General features: G+C 38.0%; 1 protein-coding gene across 1 annotated transcript; it reads right to left on the reverse strand.

The window, feature by feature from the left end:
• Nucleotides 1-32: 32 nt before the first annotated feature.
• Nucleotides 33-21,413, reverse strand: METTL11B (methyltransferase like 11B). The gene is made up of 4 exons (XM_003258859.1): nucleotides 21,199-21,413; nucleotides 6,772-6,947; nucleotides 1,073-1,322; nucleotides 33-337 (listed from the first exon to the last, which is right to left on the reverse strand). Exons 1-4 carry the CDS (start codon nucleotides 21,350-21,352, stop codon nucleotides 66-68), a joined length of 852 nt encoding a protein of 283 aa, XP_003258907.1. The 5' UTR covers nucleotides 21,353-21,413; the 3' UTR covers nucleotides 33-65.
• Between the last annotated feature and the right edge of the window lie 6,510 nt (nucleotides 21,414-27,923).

Genomic DNA, 27,923 nt, shown 5'->3' on the forward strand with positions numbered 1-27,923 from the left:
GGAAGGATAGCAACCCCATCCCAAAGCACCACTGCCCAGTCCGGTTGTTCATTCCCACAGCTTTTTCAGGAGTGTCTGTCGCTGTGCAGTGCGAACATCCACACGGGGATGCACTGCTCTGGGAAGCCATCCTGCTTCTCCTGGCCCAGCACCACCAGCCCACTCTTCCTTATTAGGCTCCGGAGGATGTCCATGTCCCGAGTCACACTGCTGTCAGAGAGATCGAGGATACAGCCCTCCCGGGCCACATTATCCTTCAATATGATGATGCCATTTTCTTTCAGGCCATCTCGGCACCGGGAAAGAAATGCAAGAAGGTCCTTATCAGTCAGGTGCCCTACAACGGGGACCAAGTGGATGGGGGAACAGGATGAAATGGTGGGAAGGATGGAAGGTGAGTAGGGAAGAACATGGCTAAGAATCGGGACACCATTTGTTCACTCATTCATGAATTATTTAATGGCCTCATTTAGTTACAAGAGGCTTTGAAAATTTAGATAACAGGACACATATCCTCTTAGAGAAGGCTCTGTCCGCTGTCTGTAAAATATATTATCCTACCTAGCCTGTCAACCTCATAGGCATGAGATAAATTATTGTCTACCCCACAAGTCCCTCCATGTCCCTGGAGAACCCCTCTATTACCACTTCTTTGTGTCACACACACACCCCAAAATCAAATTCGCTGCTGTCTCATTTCCTGGGGATTTAAATCTAAGAATGTCTAGTTCTGCCAATAAATGGGGATTAACCTTTTTGACTGCACTTTTGAAATTTTTTCAAGTATTTACATTTCTTTGAGGATTTAGGTTGGTCCAAAGGCACTTGCTCCATTTAGGTTGGTTCGAGAACCAACGTAAATCCTCCAAGAAATGTAAATTTATTGTACAGAAAATGTCAAGGGAGAAATCTGGAGGATCAGAGTTTTGTGGGAGTTCACATGACACCTAAGGCTAGCTAACTGCTTGAAGTACTACAGCTAACTCTTCCCTGGTGCCCTCATTAGCCCCAAGGACTGTCTTCTCTGGCTGAGAAGGGGAGAAAAGCAGAGGCAAAGTCATGCAGGACTAACCAGAGACCCACTGAATCCAGATGACATCATATCTCCTGAAGGGGGGGGTGAATTCCTGCAGGCTGTAGCAGTGGTAGCTTTCTACTTTGTCACCTTTGACCTGCAGGTAATTCTGGGCTTCAAGGAGAAAGGATTCCATCATATCCACCAGCTCCACACTTTTGAAAACAGGCAATAAGACGTGTTTGCTGACCCTTCCTATCCCGGAGCCGCAGTCCAAGGCGCAGTCTGTTCCAGCTCTCCCAGGCCCCTGCAGAAAGGCACCTTGATATTTCAAGTACAGAGACTCATCCTTGAAAATTGCACACCCTAGTTACCTCTTTAAATCAACTTTATTAGGTAAATTTTATGAAATAAAATGTACCATTTCTTGTGTACAATTTGATGATTTGGACAAATGTATGTAGCCATGCACCTACTACCACAATCAAGATATACAATTATCTTTTCAAAAAATATCTAAACATTTCTAGTCCTGCTTTCTTTCTTTATCCAAAAAAGAATTATAAATGAGATTTAAAAAAAATAATATCTTAGGTTTAAACACTTGGTAATTTTCTCCAAAAAAAAAAAAAATGAGCCATTGCTAGCTCTATGAATATAAAACTTTAATGACTAAATTTTAGACAAATCCACAGGTAAATGGTTCTACACTACAGATTATTGCCATGTAAGCAAAAAAGAACCAAACAGTGAGAACCTTTCTGAGTTTTAAAATTAAAGATTCATTCAATGGAAACATTTCAGTTTGGAATACTTGAATTTTATCTTTTCTAGGCAAATTTTGAAGGCTCTGAATTATCTACTCCTCTTAGGTGGATGGTCAGTTTGGGAACCTAAGGTGAACAATGCTAACTGTTCCATTCTCAGGCCAGGATTTTATTTCAAATACAGCCCTGATGGCACACAGCAAGTTCACATGGATAAAGGGTAGTTTTGGCAAAGTTTCCTTGTGTCTTTTAATGCTAAACATTGTTTTCTGGGTTTTTTGGTACCAGGAACTACATGATTTATTGGGCATAAAACTCTAAAACTGTTTTTTTAAGTAGGTCTGTGCATTAAATTAACTGGGAGTGAGGGGATGGGAACGTGGTGGAGGTAGGGAGAAATCAGCGTATGCAAACTTTCTCAAACTTGCTTCCATAAAATTTAAAAAACTTTTCTGATTTATGAAGATTCAGCTGGTCTAAATTATTTGGTCATAATTGGGGTGACTGCTGAAGCGGTTTTGTGCTAGAAATTACAGTAACAAGATACTTGAAGTTGCCAATCAAGATCTTAAGTGAAAAGCCTACTCTTGATTTCTCAGGAACTAAGAATAAAAAAAAAAAAATTGGCTAAGGATCAAAGGTAAAATACAAACAGAGGGAAACATCAGAAAAGCAGCTTTCCAGTCCACCCAAATGGCCTTCGTTATGCTAGAAAAGTACAATGAAGAACAAAAAGTGAAGGAATTGTAACTTCTTTCCAAATGGAATAATAATAGCAACAATTATTATTTATACACAGCAAGCTCTTAGCTATAGTAATTATAATAAGAAAACTCCACAATATAGATTATTATCCTCATTTTGGATATGAGAAAACTCAGATTTCTAATATTTCATAGCTAATGGCAGAATTAGAATTTGAACAAGAACGGTCTGAATCCAAAGCCTGTTCTACATTAGGGATGTCACCTCTGATTCCCTTGGTAATATCTGTCTAATGCTATGTTAAAAAGAATTATAAGGCTTCATTTAGACTCAGCAGAAAAGAGATCTATGATTGATTAGTGATATCTGCCTCAAGCATGAGAAGGGGAAGTGGTAGTATACTGCCATGTGTTTGCCATTTTTACTTACACTATGCCACATGTCACATTCAAATATAATTTAGACTAAACTAATTCAGAAAAAGGCCTAGGCGTGAATGCTGTGAAAGAAGCATCTTCTAAGTAAATTCATAACAAAAAGATGGGCAGTATATGGAGAAATTATGTCATTATTAGAAATGACTTTACTAAAAATGTGTATGCTCAAAAAGAGTCTCATTTCAAATTTTTCTTATTATTACTTGGCCTTGAAAGCCTCTATTGGTCATGCTGCTCTCATTAGTGTAGTAAGTGGTTTCAGAAGTAGAATCCTGGAACAATAAAGCACCATGAACTTTATTGGACACCATGGCTGCCTGAAACTGTGATTTTATTGAAATATGATGCCCTTGAATGAATATGACTAGAACTACATGCAATATGTGATTTTAAAACAAGATGGTCTTTTTTTTTTTTTTTGAGATAGATTCTCACTCTGTCACCCAGCCTGGAGTGCAGTGGCACGATCTCAGCTCACTGCAACCTCCACCTCCCGGGTTCAAGTGATTCTCCTGCCTCAGCATACCGAGTAGCTCAGATTACAGGTGTGCACTATCACACACCACTAATTTTTGTATTTTTAGTAGAAATGGGGTTTTACCATGTTGGCCAGCCTGGTCTGGAACTCCTGACCTCAGGTGATCCACCCACCTCGGCCTCCCAAAGTGATGGGATTACAGGCGTGAGCCCATTTGGTTATTTTCATTTATTTTGCCATGTTTATACTTATGAATCCATATAAACTAGTAAAACACTATTAGGAATTTCAGTTTAGTTTTGATTCTGCCTATGTATTTTGTTTTGAAGAACACTATTTTAGGTTTATCCAGTGGAGTTAAAAAACTAAAATGAAAGGGCCTCATGTCACTGTATAAAAACTATAAAATATAACAAGTTAGTACACCCAGATTTTTTAGCTATCCAATCTCTGAGAAATGTCAAAAAATAAATGTCAAAAAATAAATATCAAAAAAATCAAAAATTTATTTGATAATAAGTACTGATGACTTTTATGAATTACTACTTTCTCCCACTAGAAAGCTAAAACAGGGAAGTTATCAACTATGGCATTGACATCATCTTGGTATCATTTGTTTATTTGCTAAAGTAAATACATTTGCAACTAGTTTAAACACCTTTTCCCACTGTCTCATGTCATTAAGTGTTGAAAGGAAAACAAAACTTTAAATTAAACAATCTGCTTTTCGCAGTTGACACAAGAATAAGTCACGTCAGATACTTGTATTCCCTAACTCTTTGTATCTTGACCTGAATACTAATCTAGTAGATTACAGTATGAAGGTCAAAGTACCAAAATATCAGTCCTTAAAAAGGACTGCATTTGTACTTAGAAGTCACAGCTTCATAATGAGCCTTGTGTACTAAGAAGGACTCCTTATATTTGTTTCAAAGGAGCAGGCTGCCTCTTTTCCAACATAAATATGCTAGCCCAAGGCTGTTTCCTTTCCCAGGTCTGTGGGCGTGCTTTTGGGCTCTGTCTGACCAGCATCCCTGTGGTCAGCTTGGCATTCCACACAGAGTGACAAGACAGCTGGATTACTAACTAAGCTTCTGAAATACTTTGGGATCAAAGTCGGCCTCACCACAAGGCAAGCAGGAGGGATTGCTTTCAGCCAGACTGGAGGAGAGTCGAGGTCTATGGTCCACCAAAAGAGTAAATAAATAAATAAATAAATAAAGCAGGGATTTTTCAGTTTCATGAGACAAATGGAAAAAATATGTCATGGTTAAGAGCAGAGAGTTTGGTGTCAGGCAGAGCTGGCTGGGCTTAATTCACCATTCTGTCTCTTACCAGCTGTGTAATCTTGACAACTTCTTATTTAACCTCTTCAAGCCTCAGTTTCCACAACTATAAAAACAGAGCTAATAATAGCACTTACCTCCAAGAATTGGCATGAAGAGTAAATGAGATAACGCTTCTAAAGTGCTTAGCAGATTGACTCTCTCAGAACCAGCATTCAGTGAAACCAGTCGGCAGCACTGATTTAGAAATACTCCAAGTTAACCTAACCTATAAATATCCACGGTCTTCATCCCTAGACTCTCTAGTCTTTTATGGCTGAAGCTGATGTCCAGACACTTTGGCCCCAGTAAATACATCATCCTGATCACATTTTTGTCTACTGTCAGGCTCTGGACACACACACTGGGTGCTCCGGGAAGATTGGATTTGAAGTGAACCTCACCTCAACACTAGAGATATTAATGTTTTGCTACTAAATCGGTTGATGGCCTAATCCCATGGACTAATGTTTATGTTTCCTTTATCAGAATAAAATGGGCACCAAATCTCAAACCAATGACTTTGTAATGTATTGGAGCAAAACCTGTTACCAATTAGAACTTTGCGTCTTTAATAGAACTAACAGCAGCTTTATCTTGGGGGTTAAGTCTTTTCTGTTGTTGCTTTGTTTTGTTTGTTTGTTTGTTTGTTTGAGACGGAGTCTCGCTGTGCCACCCAGGCTGGAATGCAGTGGCACGATCTCAGCTCACTACAACCTCCGCCTCCTGGGTTTAAGCAATTTTTCTGCCTCAGCCTCCCCAGTAGCTGGGACTACAGGCGCGCGACACCACGCCCGGCTAATTTTTGTATTTTTAGTAGAGACAGGGTTTCACCGTATTGGCCAGGCTGGTCTCAAACTCTGATCTCATGATTCACCCACCTCAGCCTCACAACGTGCTAGGATTACAGGCGTGAGCCACCACACCCAGGCTTTCCTGGAGATTAAGTCTTTTCTAACAACTAAATGAAGTTCCTTAAAATACAATGAATACATTATATGAAAGCCTGTTAGTAGTAGTAATAGCAATAAATTTATTGGGTACTAATTTTGTGCACTAAAGCAGGTACCTGACATGTATTATCTCGTTTGATCTCCACATTATCCTGTGAAGTAGCTTCTATTGTCATGCCCTAGTCACAAGAGAGAAAACTGACACTTGGTGCATTTAAGTAACAAGCTCAAAGTTGCTTATACATTAAGCAGAAGAACCATGGTAGACATAAAGCCCAAAATTTTGACTCCTACAATATACTGTCTGTCTTCATATGACATGACAGTAAGGAAGTAATAAGGGTTGACCCAATGCAGGACTACAAAAGGATACCATTCTTTCAAGGTAAAATCAAAACTATGTATAAAATAGTATAAAAAGATTCTGCCTTCATTGTTTTTAAACTGAACATAATCATGTATTTCCTTCTAACTTTTTTTTTTTTTTTTTAGACGGACTCTTGCTCTGTCGCCCAGGCTGGAGTGCAGTGGTGCGATCTCGGCTCACTGCAAGCTCTGCCTCCCGGGTTCACGCCATTCTCCTGCCTCAGCCTCCCAAGTAGCTGGGACTACAGGCGCTCACCACCATGCCCAGCTAATTTTTTGTATTTTTAGTAGAGACGGGGTTTGACTGTGTTAGCCAGGCCAACATCTCATTTTTATTACAGGGAATCAATAAGTCAACCCAAGATCCCATAAGGCATGATCTCTCATCAATCATTTGGGTATGAAATGTTTATGAGACTCTAAAAGAAATGTCTTCTTTATTCCCAAATTTGATATCAACACTGCTAATTCACCTTCCTCTGAAGCATGTAAGATTAGTTGGCGATAGGAGAGTGAAATGCCAAGTGGGATAAACCACTGTTATTATATTTATCATATCAAAAATGGTTCATCCTTTCTGAACATCTTAAAACAGGTTTGCAGGCAGCAGAACTCTTGGCTGGGTCATATGGCTTAGTCGTGACTTAAATAACAACACAGAGGAATGTGAGCTCAATGTTTGCAAGGACTTTGCCTTCTCATCAAGCTGCAGTTGAATAACTCACCCCAACAAATTTCCTAAGAAATTTCTGAGAGGCCTGGATGTCTGGGCTGGACAGTTCAATGAAATTTCCCATCATACCCTCTTCTGTGGCTGGTACTTCTTGGTAGAAAAGTTTAGCTCTGGCATAGAACTGCATCTCCCCATTGATGACTTGGCTTGTTAAAGCGTACAATTTCACTGCAAATGAAACATTATTAATAGTTATTAATATTTATAAGATAAAAAAAGCTCAGCTTTATGCATTGCATTTCCTTTTAAAAGCCTGTGAATCTGTACTGCGGAAAAAAGAGCACTGGTTTGAAGTCAAAAGATTTGGGTTTGAATTTTGGCTCCATGACTTACACGCTATGTAATGCTGGGAAAACGTCTTAACTCCTCTGATCTTCAGAGATCGCATCTATGGATTATAATCATGTGGCATTTTCATGACTTAATAACTCTATAGTTGAATAAACCCATAGCTATATCACTGTATTAAAATTTTTAACAGTGTTAGCTACGATAATGTAAAGAATGTCATCAATTTTGCAGTGAGTTTTATCTCTGAGCTACAAATGTTTTCTGAGAATTTTCTCATTAAGCTTATAATAAAGTTTAATGAAAAAATTACTTCTAATCACAAGGTAGGGGTAACTGTTTTTATATCTTTTTCAAGCAACATATATCCAAATATGTCTTCATACCAATATTACAGAAATGTGCTGAACTCTACATTGTGAAAATAAAGTAATAAAGGAGACATAATATTTATTGTGCAGCCATTCTGTCCTAGGTAGTGTGCCAGGCACATTCACATATACTTTGTCATTTCATTATTTTCAAAAACGTATAAGAAAAATATGTATTCCAACTTCTGAGGAATAAATGAGAGTACACGTAAGTGTGTTTTGCAAACTAAAATTCACCCATGCAGATATAAAATATTTTCATCATAAGACATTCATGATAAAATGATAGACAGTAGATTAAAGGATGGAACTTCTGGTTCAAGATTGTAGGCTGAGTACATGCATTTGTCTTCTCTCCCTCCCAATATTCCCCGAGAATTATCTTAAAACACTAAACCCATAACAGTGAGGAAAATGAGAGGGTATCACTGACGGATTCAAGATTCCAATAAATTTCTGGACAACAAAAAGCAGATGGAACAAAGCTAAAGAATTTGGAGGCCAAAATATTTGCAAGAGTAAATTACATTCCAGACTTAGAATCAACAGGAAGGCAAATGTAAGAATGAGAATGGAAGCCAAAAAAAAAAAAAAAAAAAAAACTGAGCATAAATCAAAACTCTGTCCAGAGAACAACCAGGTAAGAGGACAAGTGCACCCTCCTAAAAGCAGCAGACAGCACAGCTGTAATCCTGGAAAGGGAAAATGTGTCTGTTGTCTTAAAAAAGAATAAATAGACAAATTGCCTAGGAAGAGCTAGACCAGTTAGCATTAAAATGTTAGAACACTACTCATTTTCACATATAGAAGACTCCAAGTACTGTCACTTACTCCCACTCATCAGAGTCTGGTAAAATCTACCTGCACATGCAGGGCTTCTTGTCTTCCTCTCTATTTAGGGGACAAGTACAAAACAAAGGAAACCTTATCTATTGCCTAGAATTATTTACCTTGTTTTTTATTCCTAAATGTGGATAAATGATCTCCAAACACATGAGATGCCTGAAAAACAAAGATTGAGATAAATGGTCAGAATTGACCTCAAAGAAAACAAAAATAATTCAGGAAATGGATGAAAATTTAAGCCAAAACGAAAAACTCATAAATCTTTGAAGAGATATGACGACAGGCACATCCATAAATTAAAGATAAGATTCCAAGAAAATTATAATTAAAAGAACAATAAAGACTTCTTAGAAATTAAAGTTTTGATAACCAAAAACTTTAAGATATAAAGTTGAGTAAATTTCCAGGACATAAAACAGATAGATATGCAAAAAAGAAATAAGAAGACTAGACTTATATAAGCAGTTCAGAAGGCCCAAGATCAAGCTAATTAGAATTCTAGAAAGCTAATAAAATGAAGAGAAGAAAATTATTAAAGAAAGTAATAGAAGAAAATTCCCTGGAGCTGAAAGAGATTGTAAGATCTAACAAAGTGCTGAGGTGCATAGATTTTTTTTTAAAGCCACATTTGAGCACATCTTTAAGACATTTCAAAACAGAAAGAGTAGTAAGAAGATCTAAAAGTCATTTAGAGAAGGAAGAGTGGTTGACCTTCAAATAGGGTTGCCAGATTTAGGGAAAAAAAAAAATACACAACACACAGATTTGAACTTCAGACAAATAATGATAATTTATTGGCATGAGTATGCCTGAAATATTGCACATTCCAGGGTAAATACACTAAAAATTATTTGTTGATTATGTTAAAATTAAACTTAGCTGGCATCATGTATTTTATTTGGCAACTCTATGTTCAAAAGACTAGAATCAGGCTTATATCACAGATCTCATCAGAAACACTAGAAAACAATGGCACAGTGCCACCAATATTCTGAGATCAAATTTTTGGAAACTAAACTTAATATCCAGTCAAATTATCAAAGAATATTTACCTCCTATAGATTCATTCTTCAGAAGTTTCTTGAAGTTATATTCCAGCCCAATGAGGGTTACAATCAAGAGAAGATGCACGATGAAAGATGACATAATTAACCAGGAATCCAATGAAAAGAAATCCCAAAATGACAGATATGTATCAGATCTGGAAAGAAATCAGTTTATATTACAAGACAAAACATAGACTTCAAAAATAATATCTTTAACTAGAATAAGCTAGATCCAAGGCAATAGAGTAGGCAAGAAGCAAGGAGATATTAGAAATATTCTAAGGAGGACATACTTTTAATCTAAACCACCGAAAATAAAAGATAATTGAAAGCTCCAAGAAAAATATACAATGGTTCAAAAATGTTATGATCAGGGCATGAAGCAAGCCAAAATATGACATAAATTTGAGCAGAAGAAATCAAAGAGAAAAATACCTATTTCACTTTAACTAAGAGTATTTTTCTTCAGATAACCCCAAGACTGAGACATTGGATAATGTTCAGAATTGAACAATTACATAATTCCAAATTTTGATTCTAAAAGTTAAAAATCCAAAAAATACTACTTGTATTACTATGACTATATTCCATCTATGGAGTTACATCGGCATTTTCCAACTTGGAGACACTGGAGCCAGTGTTTGTACCCTGAATCACCATAAATTTGCTGAAAGGGATAACGAGAACAAGAATCGGTTTCTATGTAGTACATCATTTTCTGGAGGCCATCAATATTATTTATGTCCTCCATACATGTTAACTATTATACATAGATTTTTATTTTAAAAATACAAATCTTTTAAAAGTTTAAATAAATACGTAGAAGCTTTTTTGCTATTTTATACACAAATTAGCTACTGATTGAGAAAATACAACATTAAAAGGATGGTTCTTATGTTCAAAAACATTGAGAACCATAGACCAACACCAATCTCCCTTCCCTAGCACTTGGTAAAGTGTTGTATACACAACAAGTAACTTAATAAGTGCTTATAAATTCAACAGGGATGACAAAAACCAGGCATCACCAATAATATGACTGTTCTAAATTCTTCTGGATGTCTCAGAAAATCAGGCTAGGAACTCACAGCTCACAGAGGCTGCCCAGGGTTGGATGCTACTCTGGGATTATTGGCAAGCCATAGCCCAGGGCTCCCTTGATCCAACCAAAGCAGCAAAGCAGCCACACTCATCATCACCTGCTTAAGTCAACTGGTTTGTGCAGTCTATTAAAACCCTTAATCTAGAAATAGGAATGGTCCATTATGCCAGCAACATTTAGACCACAAGTGAATGCCAGTCTCAGCAGGCGTCAGACTCAATAGGTGGGCTTTTATGGTTATGGGCTTGAGTTCTCATTTTCACCTAATTGACAGCAGCATTTCACTAAAAAAAAAAGATATATGAGGAGTCATGTTCGGCCCCAGGTTCTCTCCTACTGAAAGCTTCTGCAATTGTGCATATTGACTCAGATAAGTAAATCAGTCACCAGCACATGGCTTTTTACTATAGAAATATATATACTGGCAAATTAAGGAATTGCAATGTCTCTGTGAAACTTGGGGTAGTTCAAGACAAAAACTAGACACTATTTGTTTTTTATTTAATGTATTTATTTATTGATCTACATTATTAGTTGAATTCCCAAGGACCTTCCACTGTTTACTTGTGGTGAAAAGAAAAATAGAGTACAAGTTTGTTTACTCTGAAGGAGAATAAAGATGAAATTTCTAGGAAAGGTTAATATCCAAGAGAGTTTACATCGAAAGACAGTTCATTCATGATTCAGTTATTAAGCCCCAATGCAACATTCAGGAAATAAACATAAAGCTCAATCTCTCTCATGGAGATTACACCCTAGCATGGAGGAGTTAAGTCATACTGCTGTACATCCAAAGAATAGTATCAAAAAATGCCTTGGGCATGCAGCAGATGCCTGCAAGTAGCAGCAAGAAGACTCCATAAGACCTTAACCATGAAGGATACTTTTTATTTGGGTTAGCAAAAAATGAGCAGGAAAGAAATGTCACATGGCATGAATTATCTGGATAAAACTCAGAATTTTCAAATGCCTCCTTGAGAAAATCTTTTGCAGGTAGCAAAAGAATTTTGTGGCTTAAGGTCTCGACTTCTGACTCTAAGAAGCAAATAAGTAAGTTTACCTTGAGGCCATGTGCCATTTGATGACTTTTGCTGTCTTTCAATATAAAAATTTGGAGAAAAACAGAATACTCACTCAAAATCTTAATCTAGACCTGAAAGGAAATATTGATCCAGTATCAGAGATAGGGACAACAAGTCAAGACAATATAATCCAAGTTGGCAATAAAATGAAGACTTTCTGACAAACAGGAAATTTTGTTGATAGCTAAGTACTTATCTCTGCTGAGTATCCTCTTTTCTTTCTTCTTTTTTAAAGTGATTGAATATATCTATTTTAAAATGCCTCTTTATTCCAGCTATTAGACCTGTTTGTCAATTAAAAAATGATCTAAAATTCTTCAGAAGATATGTAAGCTAGATTTAGACAGTAATTTTGAAATGAGTTGAGTCTGATAATATTTGATCAAGTTAGCCCTTTGTAACAGAAAAAAAAAGCCCAATTAGGAGATGCCCCTATGAAAGGTAAGACCTTCCATAAAAGAGATTTGCATATGAGTACTTCTCAATTTAGCCATTAAAGAAGTAATGGTAAAATAGAAAAAAAGTAAAGAAGAGAGGAGGGAAGAGAGGGAAGAAAGAAAAGGAAAAAGAGAGAGGAAGGAAAAAGTTGGAGTAAGACATCCCTGGATTTGTTTGCCAGCTCTGACACTAATTAGTTTTATGACCTTGAATAGGTTACATAACTCGTGTTAGCCTCAGCTTCTTCCTCTATAAAGAGGTAATGATACCTGTGTTAGGCTGTTCTTGTGTTACTATAAAGAAACACCTGAGACTGAGTAATTGATAAAGAAAAGAGGTGTTTAATTGGCTTACAGTTCTGCAGACTGTACAAGAAGCATGGCGCTGGCATCTGCTAAGCTTCTGAGGAGGTCTTAGGGAGTTTTTACTCATGGCAGAAAGTGAAGCCAGAGCAGGCATGTCACATGGCAGAGCAGGAGCAAGGGGAGAGGTGGGGTGTCACACACTTTTAAACAACCAGATCTCATAAGAACTCACTCACAAAGAGGACAGCACCAAGCCATGAGGGACCTGTCCCTATGACTCAAACACCTCCCACCAGGCCCCACTTCTAACATTGGGGATTATATTTTAACATGAGATTTGGATGGGACAAATATCCAAACCATATGATTCTGCCCTGGCCCTCCAAATCTCTTGTCCTTCTCACATTTCAAATTCCCTTCTCAATAGTCTCCCAAAGTCTTAACTCATTCCAGCATTAACTCAGAAGTCCCAAGTCTCAAGTCACAAATCTCATCTGGAGATGAGTTCCTCCACCTACAACCCCATAAAATCAAAACAAGTTATTTACTTCCATCATACAATGGGGATACAGGTATTGGGTAAACATTCCCATTCCAAAAGGGAGAAATAGGCCAAAGGAAAGGGGTTAAAGGTTCCTCACAAGCTTGAACCCCAGCCAGCAGGGCAGTCCTTAAATCTTAAAGCTCCAAAATAATCCTTGACTCCATGCCCCGCATTTGGGCACACTGAGGTGTGGGCTCCCAAGGTCTTGGGCAGCTCCCCTCCTGGGCTAGTCCATACTGAGGTTGTAAACTGCAGGTGGGTCTGCCATTCTCAGGTCTGGAGGCAGTTGATCCCCTTCTGATAGCTCCACTAGGCAATGCCCCCAGTGGGGACTCTGTGTGGGACTTCCAACTCCACATTTCTCCTCCACACTAGTAAAGGTTATCTCGGTGTGGGGGCTCCACCTTTGCAACAGGCTTCTGCTTGGGTGCCCAGGACTGCCCATACATCCTCTGAAATCCAGAGGCTTAGCAGCCTCCACCACTCTTGCACTCTGTGCACCCACAGGCTTAACACCATGTGGAAGCCAACAGGCTTACAACTTCTGCCCTTCAGAGCAGATGCCTCAGCTGTACCTGGGCCCCTTTGAGCCATAGCTGGAGCTGGAGTGGGATATGGAAAACAGTGCTCTGAGGCTACACAGGGTAGCAGGGCCCTGGGCCTGGTCCCCTGAAACCAGTTTTCCTACACTACTGAGTCTGTGATGGGAGGGGCTGTCTCTTAGATCTCTGAAATGCCTTCCAGACCTTTTCCCCATCATCGTGGCTATTAGCACCTGGCTCACTTTTAGTCATGCAACTCTCTCTAGCAAGTGGTTATTCCACAATCTGCTTTAATTCTTACTCTGTAAAAGCTTTCTTTGCCACATGGCTAGGCTGCAAATTTTCAACTTTTATGCTGTGCTTCACCTTTAAATATAACTTCTAACTTTAAGTCATTTCTTGCTTCCAAATCTTGGTTAAGCTGTTAGAAGCAGCCAGGCCACATCTTGCATGTTTTGCTGTTTAGAAATTTATTCCACCAGATATGCTAAGTCATCACTCTTAATTTCAATCTTCCAGAGATCCCTAGGACATGGATACAATGCAACTAAGCTCTTTGCTAAAGCATAACAAGGGTGACCTTTGCTCCACCTCCCAATAAGTTTCTTATTTCCATCTGAGATCTCAGCAATCTGGCCTCACTGTCCATGTCACTATCAGCATTTTGGTCACAATGATTTAACAACTCTAAGAAGTTCCAAACTTTTCTTCATCATCTTGTCTTCTGAGCCCTCCAAATTCTTCCAACCTCTTCCCATTACCCCGTTCTAAAGTCAATTCCACATTTTCAAGTATCAGACGCTTCCACATGTCAGGCATTTTGATGCAATGCTCTACTCATCAGTACCAATTGTCTATGTTAGGCCATTCTTGCGTTGCTATAAAGAAATACCTGAGACTGCTTAATTTATAAAACAAAGAGGTTTAATTGACTAACAGTTCTGCAGGCTGTAAAAGAAGCATGGCACTGGCATCTGCTCAGCTTCTGGGGAGGCCTTAGGGAGCTTTTACTCATAGCTAAAAGTGAAGCAGGAACAAGCACATCACATGGCAAGAGTGGGAGTAAAAGGTGGGGTGAAGTGCCACACAATTTTAAACAACCAGCTCTCACGAGAACTCATTCATTATTTTAAGGACAGCACCAAGGCATGAGGGATCCATCTTCATGACCCAAACACCTCCTACCTGGCCCCACCTCCAACATTGGGGATTACATTTCAACATGAGATTTGGGTGAGACAAATATCCCAAATATATCAAAACCTATCATACAACTTGTTGAGATTATTAAATGAGATAATGCATGTGAAAACACCTAGTATGGTGTTCGGTTTAGAGTAGAAGCTCAATAAATGTTACCCTCCTCATTCTATTTTTCACCAGCAATGGTGCGGGGTGGGGGGCGCATTTATCAGTGTTTCTAGTGAAATCCAAGGTTTAGATATGCCAGGACACTGGAAAGCTGTCATTACCAAGTCTCTGAATTGCCCAGAGGAACCCTCTAGGTTTTATTTGCTCCCTATAGGCTTTAGGTGTCTGATGTTTCTTATCTCTAAAATAGGGCACTGCCTATTCTGAAAGTTTTGTGGGGCTTTTTTCTTTTCAACTGAGGGCTAGTTTAGTGTTTCCTGACTTCTAAATTGGGGAAAGACAATCTACTTTCTCAAATTCAGCAAGAGATCTATCCCCTACCTACTTGCTGAGTGTCTTCCTAACCCTATTCTTTCTTGAACTCTCTATCTGACCTACTGTCAAATCTGAGAAGGCCAGAAGTCAAGTGGAGATACTGAAGACAGATTTTTCATGATGAGATTTGTCTCAGCAGTCCCCATGCTTCCTTTGCACCTCTGCAGAATTCTATAGTTGTCTCTATCACTCTAATACCACATTTTTAAAATGTATTTGTGTAGGTCTCTCTCCTACACTAAACTCTTCAGGATAAGGCTATATCTTATTTTTTTGTAACCCTAGCACTTAATGTTATGCTAACTTCTTGATGGGCCTTCTTTGAATGTTCATTGAATAAAAGCTAGCTTTTTGTTCTTTAAATAATATATGGGTACAAGAAAGAGCTGAATGGTTATAGGGATTAACTGACATAAGCACACATAGGTCATACCTTTGGTATCATTTATAAAATAACTGTCCTCCCAATTAGGCATACTCAAATAATTAAAAAATAGTAACTATAATTGATTAGACATGTTTATATGTAATACTTATGCAAAACATTTATATTGAACTGAATATGTAAGATAAACATTATATATCCATTCTACAGAAGAAGAAACCAAGGCATTAAGAGATTAACTAAATTGCCCAAGGTTAAGCAGCTAGAGAGTGATATATCTGGGACTTGAACCTAGGTGTATTTAAGTAGAAAACCTATAGATCATCCCTCTCATACTCTGCACCTAAAAATATATCTGCTAAATAAAATAGAAAATTATATTTTCTTCATTGCTTGAAAGAAAAAAAATGGTCTTGCAGCATTTGTATTGCACAGGTAATGATAAACATTTGAAAATGTATCATTGTACAATGAGTTGTGCAGAAATGCCTATCACAGGAATGAAATAAATTTTTAAAATACGAATAGCTGTATGGTGAGTTTTATTCTGGAAGTTCCAAGTGCTTTTTAGGAAATGTTGTTATTAACTCTAGCTTTTAACTTTTATAGCAAAGGGATAGCTAAATAATCTATGTCTTTGCCATCAAAGTTAAAAGCCAGAGTTAATTTCCTCCTCAGAGACTGGGTCTTCTGAAAAGGGATCAACGCAAGAGAGGATACCTCCTATGTGCCAGGCATTATGCTAGGTACTTTCAAGTCACCTCTTCACATTGTCTCTTTTAACTATCACAATGATTATATAAGACTAGAATTATAATCATCATTTTATAGATGAGTAAGAGAATCTGAGAGACTTGGTAACTTAATATCACGTAGAAAAAAAACGTCATAACCAGGTCCTAGCACGTGCCTATTCAAATGCAAAGCTTCTGGTCTTTCTGTTAAAACCACACAGAACCATTGTTCTATACATGAAGTTGGGCTAAGCCTTTAACAATGTCTAGGAGTAATAGACTTTTGCTCAATAATATAATTAATGAATGTTCATTGACTTCTATGTGTTCAGAAATGTGGATGACACTAAAAGAATCATTGAGTGTTAAGTTATTCCTCAATGATTGTTACTAAACATGAGATGTTGTCCCAACATCTCCACTTGGGCCGTTTGAGCACTGGTATACACACTGGAGATTTCCACTGCCTTGTTTTCCTGTTCTATTTCCTATTTGTTCATGAATAGCCATTTTTGGAAAATTTGTTCACACCAAGCTTCTAACAGAAATTTGGTTGGTGTAACTAGATTATTTAAACCTATTTATTGGCCTGCCTATCTTGATTATCTCAACAGAAAGTGAAGGCTCTTCATAGGCTATGTTTGTTCTCTATTCCTGTTAAATCATAAAATATGGTAAAACTTATATTGCTGCCCACATTAGTTAAGTTTTCATTTACATTGTATTATGTAGTGGTTTAAAAAATATCATGGAGTTAGATCACCTGGGTTCTAATCCTGCTACTCCACTCACCACCACAAGATCTTTGGCAAGTTACTTAACTCATCTAGGTGTCAGTTCTTCAAATATAATGTGGGGAAAATAACAGCACACCTAATAGAGATGTTCTAAAAATGAACTGAGATAATACATGCAAAACACTGAGAACAATGATAGGCTTGTTCTGACTTCTTTCTGAAGATCCTTTATGTTCAACAGCATAGCTGAGTCTTCCATTGGCGATATTTAGTATGTATGTCTTTGCTATTCCATGCATCTCTAAAGCTTGCCAGGGATGTTTCAGCAAATTTCCCCATGACTGAACATCACCACATAGTGTGCTGGAGTGAGACTGGCTGCCTAATCTAGGCAGTTGGAGGGAGGAAGGAAGGAAAGAAGGAATCAAAGAGTCTGGTTAGCCACCGTTCTTTCCATATAATTACCCAAACAACAAACTCTCTGTGCAGACCCTACAGGAGAAGTTCCTAGCCTTTTTGAAAGAAGGGCTTTATTTTCATGTCTATGAAGTCTTGAAATTTTCAAGAGTAGAGGAAGCTGACTCTAAAACACCTCAGCAGAGCTGGAGAGGAAGCATCTCTTCTGGCTAAGTTTTATTTCCAAACCGAAAAACATAATTAATACTGCAGCCTGAAAACTCTCGTATTTTGAATTAAGTTTATCGTTTTTGGTAATGCTTGTTAAAGAGAAAGCTACACGGTGACTTTAAAAGAGGCCTGGCTCAGAGGAAGGAAATAAAGAAACTAATATTTACTGAGGAGGACTATTTCACATATACACCAACATTTAATCCTTCAATCAACTCTGCTGTAGTTGTAAGAAAAATTATACTCAGAGGCTTTAGTAACTTGCAGAGGTTAGTTTTCTAGTAGTAGCAGTGCAAAAATTTAAACTCAGAACTTTGCTGATCTGCAATTAATTATTAATAAGAGGCCATTTAATTCATTTAACAAATATTTTTTGTGTTTTTCCTATGCGCCGGGAACCATGGTATATGCTAAACAGATACAGAAGAGGAAAAAATAGGCGAGTCTTTACTCTCATGGGAATGAGAGTCCAATAGGGGAACTAATACACGCAATTGCATTCCATAAATATAAGTTATAACCTCCTGGGACAAAAACTAAAGTTTAAATGAGTGAATCAAGGATTAAGGGAAGCCTAATTGAAAAAAAGTCACACTGCCAGATAAGACTTACATGCAGATTCCTTTCTGAACATTCGGCTTCTGCCATTAGAGGAAAAAGCTGCAAAAAATCTGAGTATTCACAGAACTGGTAGCCTGATTTCCCTGCACCCTTAGTTTAAAAGGAATAATACACAGTTATTTGTAGATTTGCATCCATTGTCACATTATAAAATCCTGAAGAATGGAAACTGTCTTATTAATATTTGAATCCTTTCTAATGCACAGTACTTTGACAATAATGAAATTCCATAAATGTCTCTTACATTGAACATGACTGAATTGATCAGAAATAAGCATTGTCTGGTATTTTTATCTCCAAAATACAATATTTTTCCCTGTGGCAGAAACATTTTCTAGTGAACAAATATATATGTGCTCCCTTCATATTGTCCAGCATTCTTGTAGTTCTGGACAATGAATTCTAAGCAGATGTAATAGATGTCCTTTGGGGCCGAAGTTTTTAAGAGCTAGTAGACAAAACTTTGGCTGCTCTATTTGCTTGCCTGGTGACTAGTGATGTTCCAGCTGGCAAAGCCTCTATCATCCTGGATCCCTGAATGCCTGTGTGGAATATAGCCTCCCCTCCACGACTCCAATAATGCATGTTGAAAATGATGTAGCAAGAGAAAAAAATATTTTTTATATATTCAGCTATCAAGATTCCAGAGTTAATTTGTTATTACAGTGTATCCCAGTCCATATTGACTAACATAGCCCTAAATTTCTATCATCAAAGAGGTACTGTGGATGAGGCTAGCTCTGTGACTCTCAGGCAAAGCTAATGTCCAGGTCAAATCATCAGGGTCAGAGAAAATAAGCAATGCCCACTTACAGAAAGCTGCAAATAAGTAAAATGAAGGCAATGTTGGCTTGGAATAGACTAATGGTTTTCAAACTGTGTTTATGGAACCCCACAGGTATTAGAGAAGTGCCTCAGGACGGACGGATGACGAGGTCAGGAGATCGAGGCCATCCTGGCTAACATGGTGAAACCCCGTCGCTACTAAAAATACAAAAAAAAAAAAAAATAGCCGGGCATGGTAGCGGGGGCCTGTAGTCCCAGCTACTCAGGAGGCTGAGGCAGGAGAATGGAGTGAACCTGGGAGGTGGAGCTTTCAGTTAGCCGAGATCGCACCACTGCACTCCAGCCTGGGCCACAGAGCTAGACTCCATCTCAAAAAAAAAAAAAAAAAAAAAAAAAAAAAAGAGTGCCTCAGGAGACAGTGGTAAGTCTAAGAGAATAGACCAAGGAAAGGGCCCTGCCCCCAATCCTGTGCAGAAAAGTTTCCCTTTTTCCTGTATTTTACGTTGGGCATCAGTGGAATATTTTGTCAAAAACTTTGAGTTTTGATAATAATGTTTTTTTAAAAGGTTGAAAATCATTGGTAAACCATTAGCATATTTACAAAGGAGAAAAACACAAAATCAAAATAATTTTATTGGACAAAAAAAGGGATTGAGACCAAATATAAATTATAGTCCATTTGTGCCAAATTAATTTTCATCTGCTTTTCAGAAGAGACTATTGTATTCAACTTTTTAATTCGTCTTCAGCTGCCTTCAAAGGTGACTTCTTTTTCTCTCTAGTAAATATTTTTAAAGTTTGACAGTCATCTGCCTGTTAGTGACTCTCTTCTCAGCTATTGTAATTGATACCTTTCTCCAGTCTTATAAAACCAAGGCTACCAAGCTACTCTTATTGACGTATGGCCTGAAGAGTGTCTCCAGAAAAGCAATGCTTTGCCAGTACATGAAGTGACTAGAGCATCATCACCTTCCACTTAAACTGCTCTATTTTTTTTTCCTTTTGGATATAGATGAGATGTATTATACATCCTAAAAGAATTACTCATGGGCAGTGTGATCTACCAAAAGAAACGCCCTGGACTTTGGTCTTTGCTTTGATATTACTCTATCTAGATTAAATATCATCATCTCTGAATTTTATTTCCCTCCTTTGAAAAGTAAAATGAAAGCAAGAAGGAGGGAAGATAGGTAGAAAAAAATAATGGTAACTTACCCTATCTGTTTCATAGTGTGACTTTGAGAATTAAATAAAGTCATAGATGATAAAAAGTTTTAGAAGGAAGTTATATAAATATGAGATGAAGGTATTTGTATGTTTAGAATTAAAGATCCCTCATAAATGGATTTACAAAAAGAGGTTTTGGTAGGCTGCTAACATTCAGTTGCTTGAATGCAATACAACGAATTATGTAGCTGCTTCGACAGCTGGAAACCCTGACCACATCAAGTGCACAATGGGGCTTTCAAACGACCTTAAGAAAACAGACTAGGCTGATACACAGCCTTCTTGCTTTCATTGGGGGAAAATATCAACCAAAGGGAGGGGGGTACTTTACTCTTTAATGGTAAGTTATTTCCTCTTCAGTGCTGTTTAGGGTGCCCTGAAGTAACTACTTTCACAGAGGCTGAAAAAAAGTAGAGTAGGCAAACCAGATAAGCTTTTATTGCTCTATTGTCCAATTCTCTGAAAACTAGAGGAGATAATAAAAATGGAGACAGACTACTGACTTCTTAATATTCAAAAACCAAGCTAAAATCTCCTTTTTTTAGACTCTCTGACTATTCTTGTGATTCAAGAAGACCACAGAGGATTATAAGTGTGTACACAAGCACCCACACAGAAACATACATACATACATACCCCAAGCACATTTTGATCATCGTTAGTCTTTCTTTTTAACTCTTACTCAGTGTGTTAATGCATTAATACTCTCTGAATTATCAAATTTGCCCAATTACAATTTTTTGTAAATATTAAACATGTCTGAGTTTCTACAAGCCTGATACTCAGGCAATAGACACCCAGAGAAGCAAATCACAGTGCCTGAGGGGGCATGGAAATCCCAAAATAAAGTCCTGACTCTATTTTAGGCACTTAATCTTTGTATTCTCCATAAAAGAATTCCACTGAAACATTTCAGCCCAGTGACATTGGTTGTGGAGTTTTTTTTGTCTGAAAAGTGTCCTTGTTTTAAATTCTCTTCTAGAAGCCCCATGACCTCATGCAATCCCATCAGTCATTTCTTGTTTCTTACCTAGTGGCTCAGAGTCACTTACCCAGGGGAATTTTTTCCAGCAGATAGAGATAGCTCTGAAAGAAGTCATTGCGAATGGCTTTGTGAAGGATAAAAGACATGCTATGTCGACAGAGTTCATCATCGGTCTTCTGCCAGCGGGATCTAAAGGCAAAATGGGCTCCCAGGTGGGCCATGACAAAGGGGGATAATAATGATTCCTACAGAGAAAGGAAGCTTGCCTTGCTGTTTCTTTGAATTAGCCTTCTCTTTCTAAATGAACTTGAGACTGTCATTTTAAACCAGTCCCCTGTCCACCTATATCAGGACAGGCTGTCATGGGGTGTGGGGAGGAAGGGCAGCACACAGTGGGAGGGGAGGGCAGGCTCTTGGCACATCCCCTGGTCTGATTGCTTGGGCGACACCACTCCAAGCCAGCAGGTGCTAAGTAAGGATGAAAACTGGCTGATAGAGATCCTGCTTCATCCAGGAAAAAGCACGCCACTCTCCTTTAGCCACCACTTCAAACAGGCAAGAGCACAGCCTGCTAACACTCTGAATATTTGCCTTAATTTGATTTCTAAATTGGAATAGCCTAATTTCCATTTCAAAGAGTTGTGAATATTTTGCAAGAGATCTTGTTCCCTGATTTCCATCACTCCTCCTAGAACACTGAATCCTCAAATTACAAGGACCCTTCAAAGTCATCTTAGCCACCCATGCTCCTTTCATCAGTACAATTTCTCCCAAATAATTTCATAGAAATGTGTATGTGTTTCCTATTTTGAAGGATCTTCAAGAGATGCAATTATTTGAAAGTTTGTTTTGATGTTAAATATACTTCTCTGTCAGCAAACTCTTCCATCTAGCTTGCTGTAAACAACAACTATTCATGTAAGCCTGTTTCTTCCTCTCTGCCTACTATGAATATGATTTTCCTCTTAAATATATTTGTTTTCTGTACTGGGCATCTTCTGATTGTCCCTCCGGATCCACTCTCCACTCTTCACACATTACTATGTGTTCCCCAGGAGGCTGACCTACATCAGTGGACTCCATTGCCCTCTAGCTTCTAGTTGGCTTTAGCCAATGGATAGTGCCAGGAGGAGACTGGAGGAAAGTGAGGTCAAGGTATTTATTCCCTTGGCACCTTCTCTGTGGAAATGCCATGAGCTGAGCATATCCTTTAACAAAATGTCATACATCTGACCGGGGTCTTCTCATACAAATATCCTCTCCTGGTTCTGTTCATTTCTCCTTCACCTGACTGCTTGAGGCCCAGGGGGAGTGATGCACCAGGTGACAAGCCTGATTCCTTGTCATTTTCCTAGACTTGCCCACATATTTGTAAACAGTCTCTTTATTAAACGAGTTCGAATTCCCAATTTGTGAATTCCATCTGTTCCCTACAGGGACTGTGACTACTGTTTTCTTCCCCTTATGTTCCTAACAGGAAAATGTGTAAGATCTCATACACTATTGGCCCTATGCCATGTGAACCCACAGACCCCCTGCCCATACATATACACATGCTAATATACACAAATGCACACAGTATGGTTGGCAGCTTCTAATGTGACCCCTGTCTTAGTTCAGGCTGCTCTAACATATTACCAAAGACTATGTGGCTTAAACAACAAACATTTATTTCTCACAGTTCTGGAAGCTGTGAAGTCAAAGATCAAGGTGCTGGCAGATCCCATGTCCAGTGAGGGCCCTCTGTCTGGTTTGCAGATTGCCCTCTTCTCATTGTGTGCTCACATGGCAGAGAGCGAAATCAAGCTCTTGTGTCTTTTCTTATAAGGGCATTTATCCCCTTCATAAAGGCTCTATCCTCATGACCTAATTATCTCCCAAAGGCCCCCATCTCCAAATCCCAACACACTGGGGCTCAGAATTTCAACATAAAAATTTTGATGGAACACAAACATTCAGTCCACAGCAGTCCATAAGAATCCCCATCTTCTTTCTTCCTGGTATTCATCTCTTCCTGTAATCCTCTTTTTTTGAGTATAGGCTGGACTTAAGGACTCACCGCTAAAGAATAAAATATGGTGAAACTGATGGGATGTCACTTCTAAAAAGAGGTTATTAAAAGATTGTCTTAGGTGTCTTCTTTCTCTCGCTTGCTTGTTTGCCATGCGGGAAGACTGCTGCCTGTTGTGAGTGGTCATGTGGAGAGGCCCGCATGTCAAGGAGCTGAAGTCCTAGGTCAAACAGCCCAGAAGACACTGAAATCCACTAACAGTGTAAGTGAGCTTGGAAGCGAATCCTTCCCCAATTCACGGTTTGGCTGCGACTTGATGAGAGACCCTAAGTCAGTAATGTCATACCCAGGTTACTAACCCCCAGAAATGTGTTTATTATTTTAAGCAACTAAGTTTGGGGATTATTTGTTACAATGCCACAAGATATAATGAATTCATACATTGTCCATGAATTTTTTTTTTTTTTTGACACAGGGTCATGCTCTGTCACCCAGGCTGGAATGCAGGGGTATGATCATGGCTCACTGCAGCCTCAATCTCCCAAGTCTCAAGCAATCCTCCCACCTCATTCTCCAGAGTAGCTAGGACTATGGGCATGCATCAACACATCTGGATTTTTTTTTTTTTTTTTTTTTTTTTTTCTGTAGAGACAGGGTCTCGTTATGTTGTCCAGGCTTGTCTCAAACCCCTAGCCTCAAGAAATCTTCCCGTCTCAGTCTTCCAAAGTGCTGGGATTACAGGCATGAGCCAGAAAGCCCAGCTAGAATTTTTTGAAGATACACAAAGTAGCCATAATCTTTTTTTAAGTTTTATTTGTGTGTCAATCTTTTACTGAGAGAGGAAGTAAGGATTCCAATTATTTGACTCTGATTTATTTTCCCTCACTTTCTTGTGCTTCTGTTTTACCATTTTCTCCCTCTCCAGGTAAAAGGACAGCCATTCAATTTTGGTGGAATTGTCCCCATCCTTGGCTTCAGTAATTGCCCAAATTGCAGTTCAAGTTATCCATTTTGCCTCTCCCACAGTTTGTGGTACACAGATGGGTACATCATCCATGCCTGAGCCAGTCAGTACTCAATGTTACCCTGGTTCCAGTTTTCCTTTCGGAGTGGGCACATTATCTAAGTCTGTTATTGTTAATGCCAGCTTGAGTTCAGTTTTCTGTACTAGCAACATGGAGTTTTGTCTAATAAAAATACCATCCTGAATTGATTTTACTCAATGAATTCTCATGAAGATGAAGATAGGGTAGATGACATCAAACAGACCAAAGAAACTTCTAGTGAGATTATTTCATGGTATTAAGAAGGAAGGGTCTTACCTGGAATTAAGCAGATATGACTGAGTTAGGAATTCATTGCCACCACTTATATATGGGGTTACCTCAACTAACTGATTTCTTAGTCTCTCTGAGCCTCACTTTCATCTTCTTTAATATAAAAATGATGATAATAGTATATGCCTTACTTTATTATTGTGAAGATAAGATGAAATAATCCATGTAAAATACCACAGTGCCTAATACACAGTACATCTTTAGTTATTATCATCAGTTAACTATTATCATCATAATCCTTTGGAGTAAGCTAATAATAAGTTATAGGTCCTCAAAATACAGGATGTCTATCTGGTTCTTCTTGTGTTGCATTCAAGTAATCCTAACACATACCCAGGTTATTTGTACTTAATGCATTTAAGAATTGAAAAGAAATCCAAGTGAAATGTGTTGTTAGAGCTCATTCATCCGTCCTTTGGAAGTTTTTGTTGCTGTAGTAAAATAAATTAAGAAAAAGAAGGAAAACATGGAGGGATTCTCTTTTGTTACTTACATTCGTCAATACGTTTAACGGGAGGTGGGTTCTTAACCCCATCTCAATGATGTTTTGATGACCCCTCCTATGCTGAAAAGGTCAGGATGTTTGGTGCTGGGAGAGAGACTGGCAATCACTGGCTCAAGACACTCAGTATTGCTTATTTGGCAATTGATATTAGCAAGTTTCTCAGTTTTTACAGAACTAATTTTCTTCCACCATAAAATGAACATTAATTATTTATGTTTGAACGAGGATTATTAAGTGTTCTAAGATTCTATATTTCATACCCATGATTCTTGAGTGGGGTGAAAGACTGCTTGGTTTCTACAAAATGCCTTTGTCAAATTTTGTTTATCTCTGTAGGTCACACTGGATTTTGTGACTGTTTCTCATACTGGTATAGCTCGAACTGATTTCTGGCTCATTGCGTTTGTTTCCTTACGCCAATATTTTTTTCTCTCACAGCTGCAATGCTCTATTTGCTACCACCTCACACCATTCTTGGCTATGTTAATACTCAGTAAATGAGGTTATGATATAGATCTCAAGTCTACCAGTCATCAATTTCCAGGCAGGAAAGAAAAACAATGAATGCAGAAGAAAGAAATATGACTTCAGCAAGAGAAGGTAGAAACTCTGAATTTGTCCATTATGGTTTTCCATCTCACAAGGGATCCCTTGGTGGGGTGGGGTGGGGGGGGCGGGTAACTACTGTTAAAAAGTAAATTATCATGAAGAGACAGTCAGAAGTAAGGAAAACAAAGAAAGAAAAAATGCCATATAAAAAACATACTCATTCAGTAGTACGACAAGCTAAATGTTTGGGAACATCCACTCAAAATAAAATACCTATCAAATTAAAATATCATAATACTTTAAAGGGAAATTCAGCATAGAGGATGAAATAAGGATATTTTCAGACAAAGAGACAATTTACCACTCATAGGTGCTAACTGGAAGCACAACTAAAAAAAAATCTACTTCAGGAAGAAGGAATTAATACAGGGTGTTATTAGCACAGGAATAGGTAAAAAGATTAATAAAACAGAATACACATAGAACCACAAAACAAATCTATTCATATATGGTAAGTTGACATAAGACAGAGATAGTATTGCAGTAGAGAAAAGATATTTTTAACATTGGTCCTGGCGTTGGAATAACTGGGTCCCCATCTCACATCATCCACAAACCTAACCCAGGCAAATTGAAGACTTAAATGTGAAAAGCAAAACTCTAAAATTCTTTGAGCGTGTTATGGGAAAACATCTTTATGATAACAGAGTAAGAGAAGGATAACTTTTTTAAGATTCAAGAAGCAAAATCTGTAAAGAAAAAGTATAATTAATTAGACTACATTGAAATTAGAATGGTGAACTTTTGTTTATCAAAAGAAACCATTGAACAAATGGGTAAGAAATACTTGTACCACCAATAATTAATCAGAAATTAGTATATTAAATATATGAAGAGTTTCTATGAATAAATAAGAATAATACAAACAATTCTAAAGAAAAATTGAGAAAAGACATTAACAGGTAGTTCACAGAAAAGTAAATAAAAATACAAATGCAACATTTAAAAAAAAGACTAACCCATTAATCACCTAGAATATACAAATTTTAATCCAAACAAGGTGCAGAGTGAAAGTTGTAAAAATTAAGGCCTGGTGAGGATATGGAACAGAAGAAATCATTGTAAGCTGTGTTTTAGTGAAAATAGGCACAAACATTTTGCAAAACAATTTGACATTATCTTGTAGAGTTAATGATGTGCCTATCCTCGATCAAACAATTCCATTCTTAGGCACATACCCTAAAATAGCTCCTACACATCTGCACCAGGAGATATGTTTAAGAATTTTTTAAATAGTTTTCTTTACAATACCAAATAAACAAATAAAAACACTATAGCAACCCAGATGTTCAAAAATATCAAAATTGACAAATAACATATATTTATACAGTAAGAAACCAAAACACAGCAATGACTATTGGGGAATGTTCTGCTATTATGCACTGGCGCCCTTGCAGGTATCCACATGTGCCACACAGGATTGAACCACAACTACTCTGAGTCTTGGCAGAATGCTTTGTGATCCTCCTGAAACACAAGATGATAAATGGTTTGTGAAGCTATCTCCCACTCACTTCCCTGTATCCCCTAAGAGACTTGCATGGCACAGTTTCTTTTTCATTTTCTTTCTTTTTTTTTTTTTTTAACTTAAAGTTCTGGGATACATGTGCAGAATGTGCAGGTTTGTTACATAGGTATGCACGTGCCATAGTGGTTTGCTGCACCCATCAACCCGTCACCTACATCAGGTATTTCTCCTAACACTATCCCTCCCCTAGCCCCCCACCCCCTGACGGATGCCAGTGTGTGATGTTCCCCTCCCTGTGTCAATGTGTTCTCATTGATCCAACTCCCACTTGTGAGTGAGAACATGCAGTGTTTGGTTTCCTGTTCCTGTGTTAGTTTGCTGAGAATTATGGTTTCCAGCTTCATCTATGTTCCTGCAAAGGACATGAACTCATCCATTTTTATGGCTGCATAGTATTCCATGGTGTATATGTGCCACATTTTCTTTATCCAGTCTATCATTGATGGGCATTTGGGTTGGTTCCAAGTCTTTGCTATTGTGAACAGTGCTGCAATAAACATAAGTGTGCATTTGTCTTGTATGGGACAGTTTCTTACCACTTCCCAGATACTGATGAAATATGAGGCTTTCTGCAAGGTATGGCATCAGGCTACAAAACCACTTAGCTCCAGTCTAGAATTTCATCTTAGTAATGGAGGATCCTGCAACTCCTATGGGCAGTCATTCAGCCCCTTTTGTTTTACTATCATAATTTTGGGTGCACAGGACAGGGATACATCTACCTGGCATCTTTGGCTACTCTTTATTTCACTCTCTATGGAAATAACAAACTGCCTGAATCTAAAAATAACTCATTGACTCT

Source organism: Nomascus leucogenys, chromosome 12 (genome assembly GCF_006542625.1).
Source record: "Nomascus leucogenys isolate Asia chromosome 12, Asia_NLE_v1, whole genome shotgun sequence".
NCBI lineage: Eukaryota > Metazoa > Chordata > Mammalia > Primates > Hylobatidae > Nomascus > Nomascus leucogenys.